Source organism: Clarias gariepinus, chromosome 15 (genome assembly GCF_024256425.1).
Source record: "Clarias gariepinus isolate MV-2021 ecotype Netherlands chromosome 15, CGAR_prim_01v2, whole genome shotgun sequence".
Classification (NCBI taxonomy): domain Eukaryota; kingdom Metazoa; phylum Chordata; class Actinopteri; order Siluriformes; family Clariidae; genus Clarias; species Clarias gariepinus.
The window spans coordinates 14,100,249-14,120,877 of NC_071114.1; the positions used below are offsets into that span (position 1 = coordinate 14,100,249).

At 38.3% G+C, this 20,629-nt stretch overlaps 1 protein-coding gene across 1 annotated transcript in view; it reads left to right on the forward strand.

Annotated features, from left to right (window-relative positions):
• The window catches only part of polrmt (polymerase (RNA) mitochondrial (DNA directed)), a 51,577-nt gene that overhangs the window by 17,106 nt on the left and 13,842 nt on the right, over positions 1-20,629 (forward strand). The window contains exons 7-15 of the mRNA XM_053513478.1: positions 869-1,036; positions 1,929-2,099; positions 3,155-3,394; positions 8,193-8,984; positions 9,450-9,572; positions 10,545-10,667; positions 11,566-11,745; positions 14,050-14,136; positions 17,791-17,904. Coding sequence (XP_053369453.1) covers positions 869-1,036; positions 1,929-2,099; positions 3,155-3,394; positions 8,193-8,984; positions 9,450-9,572; positions 10,545-10,667; positions 11,566-11,745; positions 14,050-14,136; positions 17,791-17,904 — 1,998 coding nt within the window. The remainder of the gene's footprint in view (positions 1-868; positions 1,037-1,928; positions 2,100-3,154; positions 3,395-8,192; positions 8,985-9,449; positions 9,573-10,544; positions 10,668-11,565; positions 11,746-14,049; positions 14,137-17,790; positions 17,905-20,629) is intronic.

A 20,629-nucleotide genomic window follows, 5' to 3' on the forward strand; every position in this document is an offset into this window, starting at 1 on the left:
TAAGCGTAATAAAAAGAGTTTTGTGAGCAAAGAAAACAGCATGGAGTTTATTAAAAAGTATAGTTAGGATATGTGATATTTTATAGTACCACTAAATAACAAAAAAATTAAGTTTATAATTAATCTGAAAGAATAAGTAATCTAACTAAGGAAAAGCACAAAATTTTACACATGACTGTAGAAGCGAATCACGTCATACCTTAGAGTTTGAAAGTATTATCTGATTTTCAATGATATTTTCTGTAGTGGCATTTACTTGTTCAGCTTCTTCTGATTGTGGTCTCATATTCGAGAGGTCAGGGGCTCCCTGGTGGTCTAGCAGCATTTGCTGCAGTGCTGAATGGAATACTAATGCCATATAATCTGCCCCCATGTTTGGGCATAGAGGCCAGCCTATCAGCACTGTGTCATCTGCTCACTCTGTTGAAGGAAAGAGCCTCACTGCTGATAGTCTAACCCACTTTCACACTGAGTGCATTGGAGACCTGCGGTAGTTAACACAAGTCCATATCTTCCATATCGAAGAAATGTTAAACAAGCATTGTGGTGTATTTTCCACATTCTGCAGGTATATGATTCTGGTACTGTTGGTGCAACAGTATCAAAAGTTGCATCAATGATAGAAGCAAAAATAACGCTAATAGCAACAGTATCTGGAACAATAGTAGCAACAATCATGGGAATTGTATAAGACGAATATCAATAACAGTAACCATAACCATAAAGGTAATAGTATTTAAAAAAGCAATTGTAGTAATAGTAATTAATAGAATTATTTAATTAAACATTACAGCACCTTCTGAAATATTTGTCAAGCCAAATCTTTCCTTTGCTCAGAATGTTCACTCTGAACTCTGATGTGTTTTAGAGGAAGCTTTTAGCTGAGCAGCGCACTCACTGGCACAAAGCTCTCCTACAAGCTCTGAGGGAAAGCCGGGTGGTTTTAGGCAGCAACAACCGGAGAAACTGGAAGATTGACATCTACCCTTTCCTGCGCATCCTTCATGATGAGGATTACGTCAACATCATGCTGCAGGTACACACTTTTGTTGTTTATTTCTGTGAGATCTTCTGCTGCTGCCTTGACTGTAATATTGCCAGCAAAACTAATAGAAACAACAATAATCATAAAACTCGCTTTGCAGAAGATTTGCATTTCATTTATTTGTACATATGTGTATTCATATACACCAATCAGCTGTAATGTTAAACCACTGATCAGTGAAATGAATAACACTGATAACCTGGTACAAGAAAGGACGACTGCTGAAAAGGCAAGCAGGGTCATGGGTGAGCAAGGCTCACTGATGCAGACGTGGAGCAAACGACAACAAGAGGTTTGAGAGTGCCTACGCTGACCTACGATGTCCTTAGAACTTGGCCACAATTAACATTTAAAAAATCTTTTTTAAAAACTTTTATTAAAATTTGGGTGCATTTCTGTTACTTAATTGGGGAAGAGATGACATCAAGCAAGTTGGCAGAGGCCGGATAGTGGTCTGGGCATTCGTGCTGATGTTACTTTGACCTATACCATCTATCTAAAAATTGTTGCAGACCAAGTTCACATGGCAGCTGTATTCCCTAATGACAGTGATCTCTTTGAACAAAAATAATGTGCCCTGCCACACTGCCAAAATTTGAAAGACTGAAAGGTTTTGCTGGTAACGTTCCATTGCCAGACACTTCAGCACACCTTCAGAGGTTTTGTGGAGTCCATGCCTTGACAGATCAAAGCTGTTTTGGAAGCACAAGCAGGACCTACACAATGTTAGGCAGGTGGCTACATAATGTTAGGCAGGTGGCTTTAAAGTTATGGCATTTCTTAACTGATGTCTGCGTAAGATTGCTATATACATTGTAATCATTGGTATAAAAATAACCTCATTTAATAGTTCATTTAATAATTTACCTTGTCTGTTACTTAGGGTTTGGCCAACCTTCCCCCGAGTGGAGACTCTCTGCTCTTCTTGGCTAAGGAACTGGGCAACAGAGTCCACAACGTGTACTGCATCCAGCAAAAGAGTCACAGCCAGATAGTGGAAAAACTGGGCAAAATCTACAATTCGTACGTGGAACTGCTCGGAAAAGACACAGAGGTATCAAACCTGCATTCTCCACAAAGGAAATAAGCATTAAAACTTAATTAAAAGTTATTAAAACAATGACCTTTGAACATGGAAGGTTTGTTATCCTTTTCATGGTGTGATAACCTAGTCTAAAATTATCACAGATTTCAAGGTTTAATTGACCATTTACAAACAAGCTGAAGAAAATTAACTAAAATGAAAAGTTTTGTGTTTATAATAGTAAATTCATGAATTATGGTTCCTGATCAGCAGGAAAATATAGTGTTTTTATTTAGTTTTATTAGCAGAACTAGGATTTTCTGTAAATTTTATGCGTCATATATACAGTTAAAACTTGGGCTGCGAGCGTAATTGTTCAGAAAACATGCTTGTAATACAGAGCACTCGTATATCAAAGATAGGAAATAATGGAAACTGGATGTTTTGTGCAACCCAAAAAAATATATAAATAAATATAATGAATACAAAATATAAAGTTAAAAAAAAATTATGCGTACTTTACCTTTGAAAACAATCGTAACTGGTGTGAGAAAGAGAAGAGGAGGAGGGTTATTGTGTAGGGCAACGTTCTCACATACACACCCTAACAGAGTCACTGCTCTACGGCAGAAAGTCTCTGTCGTCTCACTGGAATCTTTTTTTTTTTTGTACGACTTTAACAATTAACATCTTTAATGTCACCCCCATTTTTACTCGTTTTGCAAATAACTTGAAGACCAAGTTACTCACAATCCAAGGTTTTAGTGTATGTGTGTCTGTATGTGTCCACATTTTGTATATACACGGTGTATATAATATTTATTTATTCTCATTACTTTTACATGGGTGGACACAAAATAGATTAGAATTAATGAAGAAAGAAACCTGTTTTTGGATAAAATCAATTTATTGTAATCGATAGACTTTTCAGTGGTAATTTAACCGGCCATTCATGCATCGTGACACTGTAAGAACCTCTGAAACAAACTCTTGAACTCTTAATAACCCATAAAAAGTGTCATTATTATTTTTAGTGTCTTTATACTAAACTGTGTGTATTCATATTATCTTTTGTGCCATCCCAGCCCAGCACTGTGTTGCCACGGGAACGATGGAGCACTCTAGAGGAGAAGCAAACCACTGGTCCCTCCCTCCTGAGTGATGACACACCCTGGCCACACATGCTGGTTATTCAGCTGGGCAGTTTCCTAGTGGATCTGATGGTGCGCGAGCTCAAAATTCCAAACAACACTCTGAACCCGGCCCAGGACAACAAGCTCATCCCTGTGCTCTATCACATGTACACATTCCGCAGCAATCGACAGGTGAGACACACTCTAAATGCTAAAAAAATAAATAAACGTCCAGAAGTGGTATAAATAGCAGTAACAACTAGCATAAAGAAATCAAAGTAATCAGATGAATAAAGAAGCACAGCAGGCAGAATTAATGATGAGGTGGTTAGGCTTTTTGGTCTGTGTGGAGTTTCTTGTTCCCTACAGATCTGTGGGTTTGTGGTCTTTAGTTTTCTTCCACCTCTTAAAACCATGGTGCCAACTCATGGTGTGCTTATAAAGCATTCAAGTAATAAAAAACCTTTTACGAAAATTTAACCTCTATAAGAATAGAATTTCTTTTTTTTTTGCCTTCTGCAACTGTTGTTATTAAAAAGAATTGACATTCTGCCAGGGAAGTTTAATTCTCATTTGGTTAAACTGGTACTTTATAGACTGAATCTTCAATTCTTTAAATACTTTAATGTTCTCAAACTCACCTGGAAAGAACAAGAGAGAATTTTAAAGTTGGTAGCGCGACGCATTACATGATCTTTTGGCTCTGTACTCCAGCGTGTTATATTTTAAATGGAATAATGATTAAGCATTAAAAGAATAGGATGTTACACTTCAACTTGGATGCACCCTAGAGGCTCCATCATAGCCCCTTCCAATTTCAGGAGACCACATGTAATTGGACAAACCAAATGCTTTAATAGAGTTGTTATATTTTGTGATGCAATCAGCACTCTGTCTAATAAAGTGCTTTAAGCTTTATTACTCAGCATGGGGTAATGAGAGATAAAAAGGAAAGGTGAAGTGATCTGAACTGCCCTCAAGAGATAGGAGTAAAAGATTTGCATCTTTAAGCCAGTCTGGATCATGAGCCACCCGAGAGTGAGTCAGCGATGCATTTTCCTGCTCCTCTGGTATAAATGCCAGCTGGGAGCACTCAGAATAATCAGGAGCCTTTTTTATCATTTGTTTGGGTTCTGCCTCGGGTTTTTCTTTGTGTTTATGTATGTTTAAGAGATTTCTGTGGAGCCGATCCTATGTCAGTGTTTGATCATGTGTGTGCCAATGTCTGGTGTTGTTCTATTTTTAGCTGGCAGTTTCATGAGATATGTATTCCTTTTTTTTTGGTTTGTTTGTTTTGTTTTTTAAAACCACATGTCAGAAGGTGTACTTCGTAGTTGTGGAATTTTTTTTACTGTTTTTCAGAAGGGACAAATTATTGGCCTTCATCAAACAAAGAAAACAACTGAGGAAATTGGTGAAACTAATGGAATTAAATTAAGAACATTATTAAAACCACATCAACTTTGTGGAAGAAATGTGGTCAAACAAAAATCACAAAAGACCTTGATTTTTTTTTTGCTTTAAGAATCAACAGTAGATATCAAAGCTACAGTGGGGCAAAAAAGTATTTAGTCAGCCACCAATTGTGCAAGTTCTCCCACTTACAAAGATGAGAGAGGCCTGTAATTTTTATCATAGGTATACCTCAACTATGAAAATCACATTGTACCAAGCACAGTGACAACCAACTCATGCAGTTAACCAGAACAGAGAGATAATACAAACAGCAGCAGCAACATAATGCTCAATCAATTAATTTGATTAATTAACAAGTGCTGACAGGTGGGGAAAAAAGCAGGTTGATCATAATAATGCACTAAGAAAGAACATAACATTGTAGGACTGAAAATCATTTATATTATTCAAAGACACCTTCATCTATAAAACATTCCATAGTTAACAGGGTGCAAGACAGTGTTCTAACTTGTTTAATATCTGTTAACCTCAAAAAGTGTCATTTAGCAGCATGAATCCACTAAATAGTCTTCTGATTTTCCTAAAATAAGCTCAGCTTCATTTGCATCCTCGTCTGATTGGTTTCTTTAAAATTGATGTTATATACAGTACATTTTCTGTTGTATAAAATAAAGCTAGACAAAAATAAAAGCCAGTCTTGTCATTTATTATGACAACAGATTTTTGTTTTTTTCAGACAGACAGAATGTCTGTCATCAGGCTTTTTGGCTTTGCGCCTCAGATGTGTGTCCATTTCGTCTGGCTTTGAGGCATAACTGGCATCTGCTCACAGGCTTAAAAGCGACTGCACTATCGATGCTGTTGCTCAGCTCCCCTTGTTGGTGTTGTGCATTGACCTCCTTTCTTTCACATGGGGGCGGAATTAGCCTTTCCATTCACATGAACAGCTTCATTTGCTTTCCAAAGCAATATTCATATTTCTAGCTTTTCCTTGTGTGCTTAAATTACCCTGTGAGCCAAGAGTAGCAGGATGAACCCAGCTATTTTTGTGTTTAAAGTTTTAATACCAAATACTCTACTATTAATAAAAAAAGACTTGGATCTAAATATTTTTAAAAATATATTTATCAAAGTAAAAGAACATTTATTGACAATAACCCACTTATCAAGAATGATTCATTTCAGGGTATCATATTAGGCTAGTTATTTGATTATTACAGTAAGTTTATTCCTGCTGTAATGTCATCAACCTATTAGTTGCAGCTGTTAGAATTAAAGTTGATTTATCTCTATTTACACATTCTTTTAGAGGTCCACCAAGTTTAACATTGTGTATTTTGAGTCACAGAGCTCATCAGCTGTCTTCTTGAAAAGATTCAGGAATTGGACACACATCCGTAGCTGGTCTTTAATAATGTCATTCATTTAATGGCTCTCTTCTTGTTTTAGCTAAATGGACTGCACATCCTCAAATTTCCAAAAATGGAGTTGAGCATACAGTATATAGCTTATTGTTTCACCTTGTTTCATATGAAAAAATCCAAATTACTTACAAAAAGAAAGGTCAGGGACTTGAACTGATCAAAACAGACTCATTACCTTCATCACCATAATCCCCTATTGGCTTCCAGAATGTATGCTTCTGCAGTGTTATTAAAACATGTTCTCCACACTGATGGGGTGTTCACTCGGTGAGAGTAACTTGCATGTTTGCAGCCTAGTCTTCCTCTATTTCCATGAGAGGTGGGTTTCATGACAGTTGGCAGGAGCTCTCCCAGTGGCTGTCATACTTTTTCTTAACTTGGTGTGATAGTCATACCAGAGGGAAAGCGAATCTTAACATCACATTGGGCACGTATGGTGCATGTATCCAATAAAACTTGTGCTATCTGTCATAAAACAGGACAGACACTTCATGTGCCAGTTGGTTTTTATCAAGAGAAACCTCCATTCACTTTCCTCTCACCTTGACATGTTTTTCCCTGCAGTGATTTTAATGCATATGTTAGCAGCAGATATCATCCAGGTTTGGATCTGTTGTGATCCACTCAGGTATGGGACATATTGAGACACAGACCTGAGGCCCAAGGCAGTTAAACAAGATTCCAGAGTATTCCCTGACGCAGGTCGTGGGATCCTGGTGTCTCAGGTCCTCAAAACTAAACAGACTTAGAAGATTGCAGTCATCATACAAATACTTAAGTGAGTGGTTGGAATTTTCCCTGTGCTAGTCTGAGCAGCAGGAAGATCTGTGTAGCACTAATACAATGTAGGTCATCGGATCATAAATCAGGGCCTCTCTACTTTTGGTGCATTTTATTAAATGAGAACTAATGACTAGTTGTATGGTGATGCTTCTATATTTAGCTGGAGTGCATGTCATGCTGCCTTGTCGAGTACTTTCAACTGATTTTTGACAGCCCTTATGAAGACTTGTATTTCTTGTAAAAGTATTTAAATTTTTCTTGTTTTATATCCACAAATCAGAAGCTGGTGCCCTTAATGATAACAGTGGATCTAGAAAGTACTTTAAAGCACTTATTTTGAACATTGCTGAATCCTGAAAAGTAAGTTTGTCTTCCACTTGAACATCACTTAATATTATCATAATTGGAATTACACATGATTGGACACTGAGATCCCTTATTAAATGCAAGATGCGATGGTCCTCGTGCTGCATTCAAAATGCACACAATTTCTCAAAACTCTGAACTTGGATATCCTCAAATCATCATGTAATGGTGCTTTTCAACTAGAGGGAGCAGATTGGCACAGTAAATTACAGACCATTCTCCATGATGTCACGTTTTCTACCATGAAGCAAGCCATGTTGTAATTAATGACTTGTACATTCACTCAAACGCCGCTACCAATACTTACTACCATCTGATGCAATGTAAGCCTAGTTGCACAAATACAGCAACAGAAAATGACAGGAGTCTGGTAGAATGTTTATGGTTAATGATACAGCAAATCATTAATGATACAGCAAATCATTAATGATAAAGCAAAGCAAACATCAAACTTTGGTTTGTGACAATATGAAGATTTCCACAATGCTACCATCCAATAGTTAATGGCATTTAAATAGTGTATTTAATAAGGAGCATAAAGGTGGTTGACCTAAGTGATCAGACTAGGTACATGAGCGTCATTAAAACTGAGTATGTTCTGTAAGAAGCAGAAAGTTATCATATTTGAGAGTACATCAGTACTGGAAGTAAGATATTCACATCTTTTGCAAGATACTCCACTTTGCTTGCAGGTCATGATGCAATTTACAACACAATTGCAATTTGTGGTCTTATTTAGTGACCACACTTGCTAATACTGCTTTTCCCACCAATGCTGTCTTTTAATGGTATTATTTAAACATCATAAATTCTTACACATCAGACTATATAATACAGTCAGTCTTCTTGAGCAGGGTGTTCTGTGGAGCATGCAGATTAAACCATTTACTGTAGCAAGAAACCACAGTAGGGGCAAACTTGATCTGTATTAGGATCTAATTACATTTTTGGCATTGAACCAACTATGTGAAAAGTGTTTTTTCTTCTCATTGATACCCTAGATTGGTTTCATCAAGCCACACCCAATCCTGACTCAAATACAATCAGAAGCCATGGAGACCAAGCTGACCTTTGACTCGTATGTGATACCCATGCTGTGCCCACCAGTGCCCTGGATATCAGCCAAGAGTGGGGCTTACCTGCTGACTCCCACCAAGCTGATGCGCTCAGTTGAAGGTGCCATTCAGCACCAGCTGCTGCTGGAGAGGTGCCAGGATGAGGAGCTCCATGCTGTGCTGGACTCCCTTAGCCAGCTGGGCAACTGTGCCTGGAGAATCAACAAACCCTTGTTGGACATAATCATCTCCATCTTTAACGATAAGGGTAGTGAGAAGCTGGATGTGCCTCCACCTATTTCAGAGGCACCAGAAATCCCACGCTTCAACCCTAATGACCCAGAATACACACCTGCTGAGAAAGCCCATCTAAAGCGTGAGGCCACAAGAGCCAAGAAGAAGGTTGCTGAGATGCACAGTCTGCGAATGGATGCCCTCTACAAGCTTTCCATAGCCAACCACATGAGGGATGAGATCTTCTGGTTTCCTCATAATATGGATTTCCGAGGACGTACTTATCCATGCCCACCCTACTTTAACCACCTAGGAAGCGATGTAACCAGAGCCGTCTTGCTGTTTGCTGAGGGAAAGCCATTGGGTCCTAAAGGCCTGGACTGGTTAAAGATCCATCTGGTCAACCTCACGGGCCTGAAGAAGCGAAGTTCGTTAGCTGGGAGACTGGAATATGCAAACACCATCATGGATGACGTTCTGGACTCTGCGGACAACCCTTTAACGGTGGGTGGTAACTTAATGTTTTTGTCTTATGCTAAAAAATTTTTAATCCTAAAGGGACCATGCACTTTACATAGTTTTAAATGTCCCATATTTGACCATTTCTTGACGATAACACAGGTCTCAGAGCTGTCCACTGGTTATTTTTATCATGGAAAGAAAAAATGTATTAAACATTACATTATTTCAGACTAATGTTATTATTTTTTTAACTGTCCAATAGAGTATGTCATTTACCAGTGGAAGTGTAAACTTTCCTTTTATACTTTCTACATACCTTTCTTGTGATGTATGTTTAGTTAAAAAAAGAAAAAATTAAAAAATCTGGTCAAAATAAGATACAGTGAAGAAGTTCTGAGAGCATAACCATTACTTGTGTTATGCATTTTTCCTCTTTTGGGATGTTAATATTATGCTCATGTGTGTCTTGTCCCTTGAGTGACAGAGCTGCTTTGCCCTTTTTTTCAGGGAAGGAAGTGGTGGATGAATGCTGATGAGCCTTGGCAGACTCTGGCATGCTGCATGGAAATAGCAAATGCCTCCAGATCACATGACCCCACACAGTTCATCTCCCATTTCCCTGTGCATCAGGTAAAAAAAATATTGTCCATTTTTAATTGTTTGTGTGTAATAGAAAGAGGGAGGAACTGGAAACTGCTTTTGTTTTCTTGACCTCATCTCTGCCATACCAACACAGCTTGTCTCAGTTTGACACCCCATTAAATGTTACTGTTGTTGCTCCCTTGAATTTCATTACAGAGTGTCCAGCTAATGTACAGCCCAGTGAAAGGAATTGTTCTTTTGAAATTAATTGTTCATTCGCATTGAAAATTAATAGTGCTTTGCTTTTTATTCATATCGCAGTTGCTTATTTAAGCAAAAATGCTTGGGAAATTGTAAAAAATCATTACAGATAATATGTCCAATTTCCTTCTTGCAGTAATAGAACATTGTCAGACAATGTAGTCCAATCTTATTAATTCATTCCAATTGAACATGTTAATAGAAGTGTTTGCATTAACTCAAAGTATTATAAATATTGCTTTGAGGTTGGCTGGGAATTTGTGCACGTATGTCATATGCCAGCAAATGTCACCACTCTGTATTTGGGCAGTAAAGAAGAATCTGACCTCTTTTATTTACAAGCATAAGACACTAACCAATCAAAGGTTATATCCCAACAGTATATTACCATACTAAACAGCATTTGAATACTGTTTAGGCATCCTACATAGTGTGCATTGTGTGGCTTGGAATGCAGCAATGAATTCTCTCTGAATGTGTATTAATGTGATCTGTGCAATGGAGACTGGGGCAGCACAGCCCTAAGAGCTTGTGATAACATTATTTTTTTTTCAAGACTCCCCAGTAAAACATCGAGCAGGTGGTCAAAAGGGTCAGACAGCTTATTTGCTTTCAGGTCTTTGTTTTTTATTAAAGTAGAATGATCAGTTGGAATAAAAAAAGATTAATAAACTGGTAATGCAGCTGTTGTAACCTATTTTATTGATGGTTATTGTATGATAGAGGGTCATCCTTCCTATCTTTTTATATTTTACACAGGACGGCTCCTGTAACGGCCTTCAGCACTATGCTGCACTGGGTCGTGATGTGATTGGTGCAACATCAGTAAACTTAATGCCCTGTGAAGAACCGCAGGATGTCTACAGTGGAGTGGCTCAGCAGGTTAGTGAGAATAATCAACCAGAAAGCTTCCTACAAACTTCCAGACCCAGATCGAGGCTAGGCTTTTTCTTCCTGTACTCCTATCATAAAATCACAGTGCTAAGAGCCTTTGTGTGTGCATTTACACCATCTTTAAGCTCATGCTTTCAATGTTTTAAGTTTTGCTGAGGCCCGAGGTTCAGAAAGCAGCAAAAGCGTGAGGGACTAAACAAAGGGCTCATGTTCCAACAAGACTGCAAAGTTTTAATGGCCTTCCTTATTGATTTCATCTCCACTGGGATAGCCAGTGTGAACACTAAGTAAAGCCTCATCCAGTCCTGCCAGAAACACCACACTACACAGCAGATTTAAACATGATGCCTGGCCATCACAAAGAAAGTCTCAAGTAAGGGTTTAGAACACAACCTTATTGAAGCAGGTTGTAATTCTACAACCTGCTTCATTAGAAATTAGAAATTTCTTCTACCCGCAGCTGGAAGAAAACACTAACAAGCCTTCCTTTTAATGAACCTGACCTCTCCTCTGCTGTTAAAACTATGCATTCCCTGTAATTTGCTTTTAAGGAAAAAACAAGAAGCTTTGTTCAAATTGGGAAGCCATAAATGTTTTATTTTAAATAAGTTTCTCAAAGGTATTTTTGACATATTTCTAAAATTTCTGCATTCTTTTCAGATTCTTTTTGGTTGGTTTAAAAGTATTCAGTGACTAGCTTTACAATTAATGAAATAAACGCATTGAGCTTTTTGATGTTCGTCATTGATTTTTACTAAGGATGAAAGCACTGGCTGTGGAGCATGAAGGTGGCAGGAGATGGTGTTCTCTGTCATCTAATTGATTGTCTATCATGAAGATCAGATAAGGCAGATACCCAAGTCTGTTCCCCTGCTGCGTGTTCCAGGTGGAGGAGTTCCGGGCCCGAGACGCAGAAAAGGGCATGAAGATAGCACAGGTGCTGGAAGGTTTCATCAGCAGGAAGGTGGTGAAGCAAACTGTGATGACTGTGGTCTATGGGGTCACGCGCTATGGTGGACGGCTGCAAATCGAAAAACGCCTCAAGGAGATCGATGACTTCCCCAAGGTAGGATGGGTGTGTTGGAGTATGATTGTCAGAAAACTAATCAACTGTATGAGCAGTAGTTAGTTAAAAGGCGAGTTTAGACTTGTTGATTTAGAACTTGTTAAAACCCTTCCACAACCATGAGCCATGTTAGTCAAAGCATATTCGTTTCCTCTCCCTTTTTTTCTTTCATAGCTAGGCAAAGTGGTGAACAAAGTACACAAATACTGTAAAAGTACAGTATATACACCCTATGTAAAATATTACTTGAGTAAAAGTAGAAAACCTTCACTTACTTTTATATTAGAGTAAAAGTATAAATGTACTTCCCTTTAAATGTGCTTAGTAAATCTCTCATACTGTAGTAAAAAATCTCTCTCCCTTTTTCAGTTTTTTACTGAGTTTTTTGCTGTATGCAATAAGCTCCACTTCTGATTTATGCAGTCATGCATACTAGTAAGCAGTTGGAAATATTCCAGTTTAAATAGTACACAGCACTGCGGTTATGTAAAACGATGCCATGCACAAATGTAATTAAGTAAAAAGTACGGATATTTGTTGTAGGATGTAGTGGTGTATAGGTAAAAAGTATCCTCTAGTAAAACTACTCAAGTAAAGTACAGGTGCATGAAATATGCATCTGTACATAGGCTACGTTTACACTGTTAGGTAAGTGTGACCTAATTCAGATTTTTTGCTCATATGTGACGCATATCGGATATGTTCTATGTCTGTGTAAACAGGAAAAAAACGCATGCATTCCGATATTTCGAGATCGGTTTCAGGCCTCCTTCATATGTGGAAATAAATCAGATATAAATCAGATATATATGCTAATGTAATTGTCGTGTAAACAGATTTCCTGAGTCATTGCGTTCTGTACATCATTAAAACTGCGACTTCTTCGCGGTTTAATGACGTAATGTTATTCTCTGGTGGAAGCGTGTGTGAAATTATAACACACAGGTGACATGGAAAAGGAAAAGCACCCAGCCCCCCACACCCCCCACACCCACACCCCTTTTTAATGCTTATTTGGGCTAAATGGCATTAAGAAATCAGTATTTGGTGAATGAAGCATATGCACAGGCTGCAATTATGCCGTTTTTTTTTTCTTCTCCTCCGTTTTAAAACCATGGTGACGTTTCACGAACTTTGCATATATCGCAGAGCGTTAAGCATACTTCACCTTCGTCTATCTTGGCTAGTGTGTAGCGCAAGAACCTCCCTTTAAGTATGCGTGATGTTTCAGATGACATGGCAAGTGTAAACACGTGTATCGGATATGAGTCATAGTTGAAAGAACGTGTAAACAGACGGTCATAAAAATCAGATATAGGCAACAAATCAGAATTGGGCATCGAGACCTGCCGTGTAAACGTAGCCTTATTTACCTTCCACCTCTGATAACCTTGTACCCATACCTTTTGGCTTCTTGTCAAATCTGGCCTTGTATCTATTTATCTTTTCACTGGCTTTGTGTAAACACTGTTCATGTGTAGAATAAGCTTAGTGTAAGTGTGAAACAAAATAAAAACTTCTTTTAAATTTTGCTTTTTTTTTTTTTTACTTTTTGTTTTGAGAAATCAAAAAAACACAAATAAAGCAGAAACCACTTAAACCTCACCAAAGCCTACTAGTCTGCTGAGCCTACTTGTCAACCAGGGGACTATAAATAAAAGACATGTCATATTGTTGTCCTGTGTGCCCGAGTTAGCGATTAGACCTCGTCTGCTTTGTGACATGGGATATCTTTGTAGTAAAGAATACAAAGGCCAGTTGCAGGTCAGAATTTTTCTCAATACATCAGTAGTAGTGTGTAATATACCCTCACTGGTGTGCACTAGGGAGCCTTGAAGGGCCTGTTTTTTCTTTGTTTTTCTATTAAATCAGTGGTCTCGTTAATTCACAAATTGCAAGCTGTGCATGTATGTAAGTAAGAGAAATTATTAAATTGGTTTTTGTTTGCCTAAGCCTTATTGGGAAAATAGTTTTCTTCTATGGGCAAACAAGCCAGTGACTTGAGATCAGCAGCAAAATAGCATATAATTATCACCTTGAGAGAGTCAAGGTGTGTGTGTATGGTGATTAGAGTGTGTGATTACGCATGCAGGTGTTTGTATGAAAGGAACCAGACTTACTGGATCAGCAGCTTTGTGGGTTGACAGCAGGTGCTGAGTAGCCGTGGCTCCTCTCTGTATTAATGTGTCCTCCTGGGAGAGAGAGTTCACCTGAAGCTCTAATCCAAATCCCAGCTCTTTAAAATGTCTAAGTTCATCTATCTCAATTGTTTTGTCTGTACATTCATGCGCTTTATTTCTGCAGGAGTATATTTGGGATGCCTCACATTACCTAGTGCAACAGGTCTTCAGCAGCTTGAAGGAAATGTTCACCGGGACAAGAGAGATCCAGGTACACCATGATTACTCAACACACTTCATAGTAACAAGGATGCAGTTACTTGTGAAACGTGCAGCTCGTCATGTATGAGACATGAAGCCACTGACTATTACTTGTGGTGGTAAACTGTTTAGTGGATTATCAAATTTACAAAGCAAGCTAACTCCATTAGCTACATATTCTCAAAACATCAATATTTTTTATTTGTAACATCTGTATAGACATTAAGTGAGCGGTTGTGTATAATAGGATAATATGAAAACTAAGTTATTAGATAGTTAGACATCACAATAATTTTTGGTAAATTGTTGGTAGCCACTGGAAAGGGAAATTGAGCGACAGAGGTTATATCAAAAAGGTCTGGTTTATAAAAGATTTTTCAAATTATTTAGGAAAATATCAATTCCCATGTCAATTTTTGTTAGGGGTGCTCCGATCACGGTTTTTGGGGCCGATCACAGAAATCAGAATCAACCGATACTGATTGCTGGTCTGCCATTTAAAGTGTTCTATTTATTGTGTAGTTTTGTTTGTTTGTTTATAACTATTCTAAACAGCAGTGCACAAATACAGTTAAGATCTGAAAAGGGATTATAAAACTTTTATTAAATTAGATGGCGACATATTCCGTCCTTTTATTATTTCATGCAGATTATAAAGAAACTGAAACTAATAGGACAGCCTATGCTCGACTTAAAAACAAACATTTTCCATTTCCTAACTACCATCAAGGGGCTCTCACAAATTCGAAATGCTTATCTGAAATGCAACTGCTCTACTATACGGACTTTTTATAACGTGTGCCACATGAAACAATGCTGTGTCAACAAATAACAAATCAGAACTGTGCACTGAAAGTTTTTAAATAAACACACACAGTAGTCACTTTGTATTTGCTGAGGCCAGTCATGGCTACTCATTAGTAAGCAGCGAGGGCAGACATTTCATCATAAATATTAGAATTTTTGCATTTTTAAGAGTCAGTCTGTTCCTCTTATCATGCAGGATGTGTTCAGCTGTGCTGAATAGTCGCTCACTGTCAGCCCACATCCATGGAGCGGTAAACCCGGGATTTCTTGGTCAGAGCTGGGAACCGCTCTTTATTACTCTCTTAATTATTAATTTTTTTGTTCAAGCTTTATGAGGACTTCTGCTAGAAGTGGTTGAGTGAGGGCCGACTTTTAAGATCCGCCTTTGCGGATACCTTTTCATGCTCGAATTCTTCACGTTGTGTTCTTAACCAGCAAATAAGGTTTGTTGTGTTAAAGATTTGGCAAATGTTCCCCCACATAGTTTTGCTTTAGGGAAAAAAAATAGCAAATTGCAAATTCGACATTTTTTAAAGAGACTTGGTAATATTCCCAGATGCTGATGTGGATGTCGACTGATGTATTCGGTATTGTATTGCGTCAACACAATAGTATCGGTTTATGTGTTGGGCCTGATGAACTGATCTGTAAAAATCAAGTGATTATCGGCCAATTTCAATCAGCAGCCGATCGATCAAAGCACCCTTACTTGTCACTTTTCTACTGAAATTATGAGTGCATATTTTATGAACGTTCTGCTCTCATGTTGTCTCATGGTGGTGTGAAAACAGAATTAAACTCTTAGCTCTACCTTTTGGCTGCAAAATAATCTAGAACATTAAGTCACGATTAACTTCTTTATTTCGTAAGGATAAGCTAGATTTATTCATATGTTTAGCCTGGTAATGCAAAAGCACTGTTCAGGTTGTGCACCTGCATGCTGTTCAGGGATAAGTGACGAGGGGAATGGATTCTTTGGGAAAACCTGTGGGAGAAACCCAGACAGGCCCAGACGCTCAGAAAAAGACTGCATCTCACGTTCAGACGCTTCTGTCTTCTCTAAGTGGGTCAGGCCCTGAAAAAAGTGAGGGGGAAAAGATGCAGTAGTGGGGATGGGGAAGGTAGTTCATCTTCCCACTAATATCCCACACCTGGTTAGGTTGGGGAAAGGAGGGAATATAACTGGGGCAGGAAGGTGGGGAGGCGTCTGATGGATGGGCCTGAACTGCTTTTTTTGCATGGAGAAAGGAGGAATTTATATCTTCCGAGTACTCTGGAGAAAAGCCTTTTGGGAGCCATACAGCTTGTCAGACATGCAGGGAAGCACTCATGCTCTGAATCAGCAGGTTTGTTAAATGGGGCTCAGCAACAGCTGGCCACCTGTTTTATCACTATTTCCTGGCCCTAGTTAGAAACACAGTTGTACAAAGAGAAGACCTTTAGTTAGGGGTGGTAATCCAAGGCCATAGAAGTTGTCTGTTTTCTATACTCAGCAAAAAAAGAAACGTCCCTTTTTCTGGATTGTGAATTTCAACAATAATGTTGTAAAAATCCAAATAACTTTACAGATCTTCATTGTAAAGGGTTTAAACAATGTTTTCCATGCATGTTCAATTAACCATAATTAATTAATTACCATGCACCTGTGGAATGGTCATTAAGACCTTAACAGCTTACAGAAGGTAGGCATTTAAGGTCACAGTTCTAAAAACGCAGGACACCAAAGAGACTTGTCTACCGACTGTGAAAAACACCCAAAGAAAGATGCCCAGGGTCCCTGCTTATCTGCGTGAACGTGCATTAGGCATGCTGCAGGGAGGCATGAGGACTGCTGATGTGGCTAGGGCAATAAATTGCCATGTCCGCACTGTGAGACGCCTAAGACGGCGCTACAGGGAGACAGGAAGGACAGCTGATCATCCTCGCAGTGGAAGACCATGTGTAACAACACCTGCACAGGATCGGTACATCCGAATATCACACCTGCGTGACAGGTACAGGATGGCCACAACAACTGCCCGAGTCACACCAGGAACACACAATCCCTCCATCAGTGCTCAGACTGTCCGCAATAGGCAGTCCATGAGGAGGAGATGCACTGCAGTACTTCAAGCAGCTGGTGGCCACACCAGATACTGACTGGTACTTTTGATTTTGTGCCTCCCTTCATTCAGGGACACATTGTGAAACATTTTTAGTTTATGTCTTATGGTGTTGACTCTTTTAGTGTTTATACAAATATTTACACATTAAGTATACTGAAAGTAACAACAGTTGAAAGTCAGAGGACGTTTCTTTTTTTGCTGAGTATATTTGGGGACTGCCTTAAAGATAATTTGCGGTGCTGGAAAGATTTTTTTTATACATACTGCTGAAATGTTTATTTATTCATTTAATATTATTTAAAAAACTTGGGGTGCCTATTGTTCTGAACAAAATTTCAGTTATTTTCATCAACCAAAACACCTTATGAACTACTGCAGTCGCAAAATGTTCTTATTATTCAAAGATTCCAGATTCAAAGAACTTTATTAATCCCAAAGGAAAATTGCTTAAATTTCCAATAAATTAGAAATATTTCCATTTTAAAATAAAATATTCTAATGTTTTTAAATAAAATAATTTTTATCATCACTTATAATTTTAATTATCACAAATTATGCTTGGATGATTTAACAGCTGTGAAAGTGATGGTGGTGGTCATGTAATTCTTTTGATTTGGCATATTTTTTTTATTTTGCTAATGCTATTTACTCTGCTTCTTTTGAGTGTGTATTCTGACTGTGTCTGGTATTCTGACTGTGTCTGGTATTCTGACTGTGTCTAAGGTGACATCTGTTCATGTGTCTGTTAACAGGACTGGCTAACTGAGAGTGCAAGGCTAATCGCTAAGTCCGGCAGCACAGTGGAATGGGTGACTCCGTTGGGACTGCCCATTGTCCAGCCCTACCACCGGACCAGGAACCACGTGGTAAGTGAAAAACATGTTCCTCACCACAGTCCCATTGATTATTGATTTGTCCCTTTTTGTTTAAATGTAACCTTCTGCACCTTTTAAGGCTAAAGGTCAAAGGGTCTGATACCAACCCCATCCCCCATTTCCCCAGAGACTAATAAATTTAAGTGATTTGTCTGTTTCTCCAAAAGTCTTAAAGTACTGCTAAAAGATATTGCTTGTTTTTGTTATGACACTATAGATATTTGCAGTTCTGGGTAAAAGAGTCTGGGGAAATGGAGTTTCTAATCCAACATTATTTACTTCAAGTATTTGATTTTTTTTTTTTTTTTTTGATATTCATATATCAAGACATTACAGAATACAACAAAAATTAAGAAGAAAACAAAACCAAAACACAAAAGATAATTAAAGAAATAGTTAGAAATAAGAATGCTCCTTAAAGATGTTTTATGAAGATGCATTTGAAGTGCAGTGGCACTGAAGTATAGACAATATATGACCAGAAGTATGTGGCACCTGACCGTGTTACCAATATGTACTGTAACACTACTTTCTAAAGTTGCCCCCTTCTTTGTTCTTTGTTTCAAGACTATGACTAAAAAAATCCCATATACAAAATCTTCTTGTCCTGTATGTTACTGATTTTAATTTTTTCTATAAAATCTGTAAAATGCTTATAATAACTGAAGAACTAAATAGGTTTTAAACTTCTTTAAGGAATTTGAAGATGTTGATTTCCATGATGTTAATGAGAGCCTCTAATAAGAGTACAGGTTCAGGTCATGCAAGTCAAACTGATGCCTTCAATGGCTATATCTTGTTACTCATAACAACAGAGAACAGGCCTACACAGCTTTCTGTAACCCACCCAGCTTATCTAATGCCTCTTAAAGGCCTTTTCACAGCTGGAAGTAAAGAAGAAGCTGTGGATTTGCCAGTTTTGCACAAGACCTTCCCTGCAGTTCTGTCAAAGAGTGTTAGCAATGCTATCAGACTGGCAACAGCAGCACAGCAGTGGTTTGTAGAGCGTGGGGCAGATCCAATACACCAACTTCCTCTCATGCAAAGAGCATCTTGTTACCTCACTGTTTGAGCCTCACTAGTGTGCTGGTTGCTGTAACAGCCAGTGCTGGAAGGAAGGATGCCAGCAAAGCCTTTGGTTTTGGGTTTTAAAAATTTGTTGAATTAAATCTAACCCTTTAGCTAATTGATTTTGTTTTTCTGCCCTGTTTCAGTGGAGTGAGTAAAAAAGCGTGAGCATTTTACAGTCACTGGAAGTCATAATGGAAAATAATGTTTAGAGTTGGTTTGCTGCTGGATGATTTTTCTTTGTATTTTCAGTGTGGAATAAAAGTGTGGATGTGTGTTTAAATTTGTTAATAATGCAGAAGCAGGGCTGATGCCTGAATTCTTAAAATTAGCCAAGTGGAAGCGATTCTGTTTCTTACTGTGTTTGTGTGAGGGAGTTTGTGAGGGAGAGGGACCAAGCATGCTACTGTACGATGAAAAATCATCTGTAAATTCCCGCTATTCACCAAGTGTTTTTGGGATAGGCTTTGGATTCTGGTTAAACTTTGATTGCATAATAAACCAGTCAAAACAAATAAACAGGAGAAACAGATACTATAGATGGATAGATACATACATATTGTACACCACAGGGATTTCATTCCAAACAAAAGCCACACCTGATTCCACCTGTTAAATTAATTGTTCTTGGCTGCACACACCTCAACCTATTTGACACATCTGCTATGGATGGATGGATGCAGAGAGAGGGCGAGATGGAGATACTGGGGATGGATTGTTTAACATCCATAGGAGTTGACATTTCTTCTTCTCTTTAGTTAGGTTCCACGGGATCTTAGTTGTGATTTATATTTCTAGTATGTAGTTGCCTAGTATTGCACTGGTGTGCATTATGCCACATAAAAATGCAGTTTGTTCCCTCTCCAACTGTGTTGTCTAACATTTTTAAAGTGTTGTATGCTTAGCTTACCAATCAGATTGTCCTCCAGCGTATGCTTCATTAAGTAATTTTATGGGCATTTAAACTGTTTGATATAAGCTATGTGATCTTTTTCTATTGCATAAAGAACACAGCTGAACAGTGTGGATTGGACTTTTATGTGACTTATCTGAGGTGAACTGCAGATAAGGTCAGCAGAGACTTTCTGATAATTTAAAAGCACCGACATGTGTAGAGATCATTCTAGCGCATCTTGTCATATTGTGCGAGTCTGCAATGTGATTCTTCCTGTCATTTCTTACACCTGCTCCCCGAATTTCATTTATTGCTGTGCCACAAGCATTTTCACAGCTTCCTACCTTTCAGCTTTTCTTAGGCTAGCAGTGAATGTGATGTGGAACTGCTCCCTAATGGCCCCTGTTAAGCTCTTTGGCAGTGTGAAAGGAGGTGAGACTTGCCTCTTGTGTAAAAACAGGCAATATGTCTGGATGTCATCCTTGTCTAGCAACTTACAGTACTGTATCTGTTTATGTGAGGAGCACCTGTGCCTTTTTTCTGAGTACTGACTTTTATCAAATAGTCTAAGAGTGATGGCAAAGGCAATTGCAGGCCTCGTTTCACACAATATTCTGCCCCTGGCCAGACATCATAACTTGGCTCCGTGATTTCAGATCATTACTTTTTATTGGACTTTTATGGAATTTCTGATGAAGACCATGATTAACCATTGAGCAGAGCGCCTTCACAAATTATTCACCATCTAATTGG